This window comes from Solea solea, chromosome 3 (assembly GCF_958295425.1).
Source record: "Solea solea chromosome 3, fSolSol10.1, whole genome shotgun sequence".
Classification (NCBI taxonomy): domain Eukaryota; kingdom Metazoa; phylum Chordata; class Actinopteri; order Pleuronectiformes; family Soleidae; genus Solea; species Solea solea.
Genome location: NC_081136.1, coordinates 15937493 through 15944380, shown reverse-complemented (window position 1 = coordinate 15944380; position 6888 = coordinate 15937493). Strand labels below are relative to the sequence as shown.

General features: G+C 40.7%; 1 protein-coding gene across 10 annotated transcripts in view; it reads left to right on the top strand.

Annotated features, from left to right (window-relative positions):
- Positions 1-6888, top strand: part of kcnip4a (potassium voltage-gated channel interacting protein 4a) — a 123835-nt gene that overhangs the window by 109967 nt on the left and 6980 nt on the right. For 9 of the 10 annotated variants that reach the window (XR_009239884.1, XR_009239889.1, XR_009239885.1 and 6 more), the window contains one exon: positions 4420-4544. Coding sequence is in view for 3 of the 10 variants with exons in the window: in XM_058624281.1 (XP_058480264.1) it covers positions 4420-4544 (125 nt within the window). In the remaining 7 variants the exon portion in view is untranslated. Of the gene's footprint in view, positions 1-3309; positions 3406-4419; positions 4545-6888 lie in introns of all 10 variants that reach the window. The other variant, XM_058624280.1, reaches the window with a different exon arrangement.

The following is a 6888-nucleotide window of genomic DNA, read 5'->3' as shown; positions in this document are numbered from 1 at the left end:
GATTTATTGATTTCAAACAGCCACGCGTGTGGTCAACGGAAGACATTCCATGATTGTACATGTTCATGTACAATCATGGAATGGATCCCATTGATTTAGTGCCCTTTAGCTTGACTTAACCTTTTTGGCTTGGTCAGGTCACTGATCAAGAAGATATCATTGTAGTAGACCATTTTTGTTGACTACAAAGCTGCGAGCACTCTCCTTGGTGATTCTGTTTTGCTGAGGTGTTTTTCTTTGTTTGTAACCCTCACAGGGTTTCATTCTCTTATGTTGCTGCTGGGCAAAATAGCCAAGTCTGCTTTGTTACTCCGACGTGGCAATAAATTGCATTTCTGATGAACTGTTCCTTCAGCTACAGCCTGCCATTATCACTCTGTCACTCAACAAGATTTATTTATTTGTGTTTTTTTTTTTTTTCAAAGAAGGCAAAAGTACGGCATGGCTATTTCTTGTGTTTGCACAAATCTGTAACTTGTAAAGTGTCAAGGCGTTGCTGAATCCTCCTGCTTTTTATTCTTGATTCTTCAGGACAACAACAACACATTATGCCTTTGAGGTAAATGACAGCTGAAGCCAATCCTACCTGACAAAGAAAAAGGCGGCTTACACAGTGGACAGGTCACCAGTCCATTGCAGAGACGAGCAACCATAGAATGTCCGATTAACTTCTGCATGCAAGACAACATCACTAGCCATGTGCTCCACCGTGTGGCCCACACATAATTCACTCCCAAGAAAATTGTAAATGTTGATCTTTGTGGTAAACAATTTCCCCCCTGGGATTAATAAAGTATTCTGATTCTGAGTCTGATAAAGGGCAACATTAATCAGACAGACATGACCACATGCTCTTTTCCTGCTCCATTAGCATCACGTCACTCACTGTTTTTGTTTTTATTCCACGTTAGAAATAACTCTTATAGCTGACATGTTCGTTAAGCTTTTTACCAACTGTCATGCTTTCAATTCTCTTAGTAACAGTAACAGATTGTTTGATTCAGCTCTATCATCCAGTGTATGCACAACATCACAAACTCATATTGCTGGAAAATCCACTGAGGCTCACTCCTCTGTCCTTGAGCTCATGTGAATGTCTCAGTAGTACAGTAACACCGATAAATAAAGCCAGCTTGCTGTCGAGACTAATATATCTTGGTAACAAAAGCAACATCTGGAGGTGTTCCCTCTAAGCCCAGGTGTGTGCCAGACAGATGAGAGCTTTCCTGAGCCCCGTCGTTGTCTAAATCTCTTAAGTTATTGTTTCATTACAGAAGGTGATAAGAGCTGACCTCAGGCTGACAGCAAGACAGACAGAGTCAACCGTGTTTTGCCACGTCTGAGCCAAGAACCTTTAACCAACTGTTCCCTGTCTGTGCTGCAATAAACAGCAATAGATGCTGTGAGGGTGAAAAAGAATGAGAGCAGATCATAGCAGATTTGTACTTTAGATATTTGAAGAGTTTGAAACAAGCGATTGTGTTTTAGGACGAGGATGGCCAAGCTGCCCTCTTCCTCAAACTGAGAATTTAGGAAATAATACTGTTTTTTTTGTTGTGTGGTTGTATTAGATATTGACACTTTATCAACACTGACCTTGGCAAGTATGCCGCCGTGCAGATTTAAAATCAGGGAGTTGTGCATGAGGAAGTTAAAACATGTGTTTTGGGTTTAAAAATTCTCATTGGGACACAGGTCTGCTGTGGCCTCATTTGGTAAATGTGTGTCACACATACCAACGTGTGGTGACAGTTTACAAACCTTTGCATTCAGCCAAAAATGACTTACTATCTGTGAGAAGTAGAAGCAGTAAAATGGCAAACATATTGTTAAGATACAGTATCTTAGACTTCAGTGAGGTGAGGTATTTGTTAAATGGCTGTCATTAGTTTTTCCCTCTGTCCCTGCTGGCAGCCATATGGTCAATAAGAGCAATTATCTTGCTTCCAGGCAGGTCAATAAAAGAGTTAGATGCCCTGTTCAGTTGGTGTGTGTCAATACCACATACAACAGCACTTAAAAAATATATATATATACAGTTAATTTTACACAGCTTGTGTCTGCTATAAACTAATGTCATGTCAGCATTATTATTGCAAATGGTGACTGATTGTTTTCCCACCTGATCGTGCAAACTCAAGATTCTCACGTATAATCTTTCTCTTGCTGAGCCGTTCGCACTCACAGCCAGCTTTTCTGCTGGACCGCTGTAGTGTTGCCAGACGAAGGTGCAGATTAATGAGGCCTTTTTAAAACCGTCTCTATTCTATGATGTAATGGTAACCACTTCTCTTTATAGCCCGGGTTTATAGAGTCCTCTTACAACCCCCATTGGCGTTTAAAGGTTTGCTTGTTTCAAACTCTGCAATTATTTTTTTACCTGCACTCTCAGCATTTTGAATTAGCCCAGATGTGATTGACAAGCGGTTTTCAGCATGCGGTGGTTCCTCTGAACGCCTGCCACTGCCGTCAAATTACACTACATGTTTTAGAATAGCCAGGAGCATGAGGGGAAGTGGAATTGTGTGCTGTTAATCAAGCATTTGAAGCCTTTTGCTTCATGGCTTTCATACCTCACAGCCGTGCTACATGCAGATCATACCAGAAGAAGAAGGCAACGCGTACATCATGAAGCCCCTTTATGGCAGTGATGGTAAAAAAAAGACTGTTTCGTTTGACTGTGTGTTCAAAGTCGTGACACCTGATGAAATATTAAAGTATACAGTGTCATGAGGTCACACAGTCACCATATCACATTCAGAGCCCGTCAGTCGCACTGCTGACCTACAGTGTGTCAGGAGACTTGTTAATAAGTCATGTAACCCAGTGCACTTCTTTTTCATGACTTGAAGTGATAATGAACTTGGGAAACATTGCCTGCTGAAACACCGGCCATGTCATTGTGTTTGTTGACAAACCTACGAAAAATACACCTTTGAAGTTAATTCAAACCTTAACTTGTTAACTTTAGTTGGAATTAACGTCATTAATTTGTGTGTTAGCAGTTAGTTTTTTTTTTATGTTTGTCACCCATTCCTTTTTTTCAGTAGCTCGAGTAAAACTCTGCAGTGCTTATTTTTGAGCTACTATCCATCAGTTGTTGACTGGTTTATTTTAACGTAGCATGAATACAAAAATAACAGCAAAGCAGTTGATGCAAATGGGCTACATAGTAAAGTACTGTGTTGTTGTCCTGAGGAACCAAATATATGAGGTAGTATGTGTAAATTAAATGTTTCTGTAGAAAAAAAAACACTCTTGCATGTCCAGTTAGTCATCATGGGTCAAACCTAATGCTGTATTTCTCAGGTTACCCTCAGATTGCCCACAAGCGCGGGGTGAGAGCTCGACTCATGAGGCTCTTTCCATGCTCCACATCCAAAAAGCCATCCTCCAGTAATCAAAGCAAGTGGCTCTTCCAAGGCTCTCATACTCACTCTTGTCTCTTTCTGTGACACTTCTTTTTCTTTGGTTCTTCTCAAACATACTATCTCTGCTCTTCCTCTCTGTTGCATTTCCCTGTATGGGAGGGACACGATAAATATAGGATGTAGTCATATGCATGAGTCGTGAGCATCTCACACAACATTTGCTCTTGTCGTTGCGAAGGTGAACAGCATTTTTGACCTGAGTATTTGTCTGTGTCCACTATGCCTTGATGAAGTATTTTGAACTTCCTCCATTAACTGTATGTGCTTATTTTTATCACATTCATTTGGTGAACACCTTGTTTATTCGTGTTGTATATTGTATGACTGATATTAAATCCGGTAGATAAACATGTCTTTACCACTGTGGTCAAACAGCTATTTTACTGTACATAACCTATGAATGCAAAGCATTAGCTTCATAGCAGCTGGTTAATTGCGGTCTGATTTAAAAATTAATTTATAAATATAATTTGGCTTCAAACCACAATAAGACCCTAAGGCATTTAGACTCTGTGTCACACTTCAGGTACATGAGAGGTCCTGTGCCAGCAAGACAAGTCAAACGCTGCTCTTAGAGGACGGTGTGGTCACACTGATGGCAGCTGTTCTTGTTACAGGCCCCATTAAAAAAAAAAAAGCTTCACAGGATCCAACTGCCCTCTGTCACGAAGAGGCTGTGTGTCACCAGGACTTTGTTCTTGAGGTCTCGCCAACACTAATTACCCTCTGCTGTTTGGTGTTGAGGAGAAGAGGCCATTCAGGCGTGTATTGTCTAGCAGCATATGAAAAACAAAAGGACCTAATTTAATGAACTGGTTTGTTTTTATTGGGAAGGTCAAGTAGAATTTTTAGCCATGTTCTGGCAAAATGTGACATTTTGGATGAAGGCCTTTTAATGTGATGTGTCAAACCCCAGCCTCAGAGATGCACATTTCCAACAAACCTCTTCATAGCTGACCTTATTCCTCCTCCTCCTCTTCCTCTCCAGACAGCGTTGAGGATGAGCTTGAACTGTCTACGGTCCGCCATCGCCCCGAGGGCCTGCAGCAGCTTGAAGCTCAGACGCGTTTCTCCCGCAAGGAACTACAGATCCTTTACCGTGGCTTCAAGAATGTAAGTTACACAGCACTGTGTGGCCTCAGCGGCCATATACAATATAATGCGCAGCTCAGTAAACTGTGTTAATCTGTCCCTTTTTTGTTGGACATCCAAAAAAAATACTTTTATAGCCTTCTACACTTCCATGCCTGTTCAGCGATATAAATAACCAATCATTTAAAAAATAGTGTTTTGCTGACTCGCCTGTATCGTGTGCAAAATGTTATCCAGGACAAATTTTGTTTACCTCAGCAAGCTGCCGTTTGTCTACATTGTTAGCAGTGCAGGGGCTAATTAGGTCGTGTTGTATGTCAAACTGATTCAGGGAAAATGGTGATGAGCAATCCAGTTCATGCTCCTGGGAGGCAGCACGTATAAAATCCCCCTACTTCATTTACACGTACAGTGTGAGCTGTAATGAGATGACCCTAATTGTCTGGCAATGAAAGAGTATAGCATAGCAAGAGTCCTGTGATAATGAAATTCCCATGAGGCTTCAGTTTCCTGTTGATCCCGTGCCGCGCTTCGGCCAAGTCTGTGAAAAGGCTGCCCATTAGTCTGCGTCCACTTGAGACAAGAAGATAGAGGTAAGAAGTGCACTAATGAGGCCTTTTAAATGTGTGCCTGTCGTCCTGTAACAACGAAGGAGTGGATAGTTCATATGTTTGTCAGCACACTTCTGGGGTTTTTTGTTTTTTTTCCACAAAAAAGAGATTTTTACTTTGTATTTTTAGTGTGGTGTGGCTCTCGGGATCACTTTGGTTCAGACAGAAATACTACTAAATGGATTTCCGTGAAACTCCCTGCAGACATGGATGGCCCTGAGAAGATGAAGCCGAGTGACTGTGTCGATGTCCACACTTTTTCTGCAGTGCTGCTACCAAAATCTTAAAAGTTTGCTCGGAAGTTTACATTAATTCCACTTCACCAACTAACTTTGGTGATCCCTCTATAACTAATATTGCGTTTTTATTGACTGATGTTGTTGAGACAGAAGTCTTAATTGGATAAAGGAAGAGTAATGGTACTGAATAGTTTCTGTCCATCACTATCTCCATAGTGTAGCTCATTTCTTTTAACCACCAGGGTCAAACAGCTCCTTAACCCCATGACATTGGCCAAATAAAGACAACCTTTTAAGGCCAGTCAGACTAATTAAAGCTGGCAAGGTTCCAATGATGAGAAATCTGGCCCCTTATCCTTCGTGTCAAGGGATTTTAAGTCAAATGCATCTAATGCAGGTGGCAGGATGAGGTGGTAACAAACCTGATGGGTTATTGGTTTATAGTGCCAGAGTTTTGTCAGCTGTGTGTCCTGAAAAGCTGGAGGAAAAAAAAAGATCTTTGGCTTTGGATCTTTGTCACAAGGGGGAATTTAAGCAGAGGTCAAATCAAAGGTATGAGCGAATCCATTGTTTCGTAAACTTCCTTAACCCGACACTTGAGACAATAACACAGTATTGTCTTCATGTCTGGCTAAATCTGCTGGGCGTAGACAGTTAACAGTACAGGGCAAATCCTCAGGCATTAGATTAAGATCGCACAGCTTCTGTCAGTAATAATGTCTCTGTTCACAGGTTTATTTCATTCCCTGTGTCACTTATTGCTGCATCGCTTCAGGAGTCTCGGAAAGGGATTTCACGTCTGGCTGGTTTCGCTTTTCACAGATTGTATTTGTGATTTTGTTTTCACGGCTGAGCTAATTCATCAAGCATAACAAATGAATACAAATATATTTCCTGACCCTACAATGAGATTCGCTGTGAATAAAATGGGACACCATCCAAGGACAAGAGGAAAACTTCATTTCTTGTAATTTCACTGTAGAACATGCCACTTAATTCTGGAGTTGTTTATATTGGTTTTCATGTGTGTAAACAAAGGTGTGGGAAATAATAAAACATTCTTATAACAACATACTATCTCTAAGAACTTAACATTTAAAATGTAGAAATTAAGACGTCCTTAATTGGACTTGTGTTTCATCTGTGAGTGCTTCACTGATGCAGAGAAAAGAATCTTTTCAGAAATGTTGAAATGATTGATCTGTGTAAAGAACATTATGGCAGGCTGAGGTTGTGGCTTTTAGCTTTTAATTAACCTGATGTGACCTTAAATATTTCACTGAACCTAAGATTGAGGTGTTGTATGTGACCTCTTTGTGTCACCATGAGGCTGAAAGGCAAATGTAAAATGCATCTAGATGAATTCTGTCGTGAAACCTGGTTTAACAGTTATGATATTTGAGCAAGGTTAAAAGAAGAAATAGTTGAAACACAGCCACTTGTATATTGCTGTCCCACTTAATCATTGTGTTATGAGGGCTGGCAGCTGTAATGGCCCATCTGTGTACAAACACT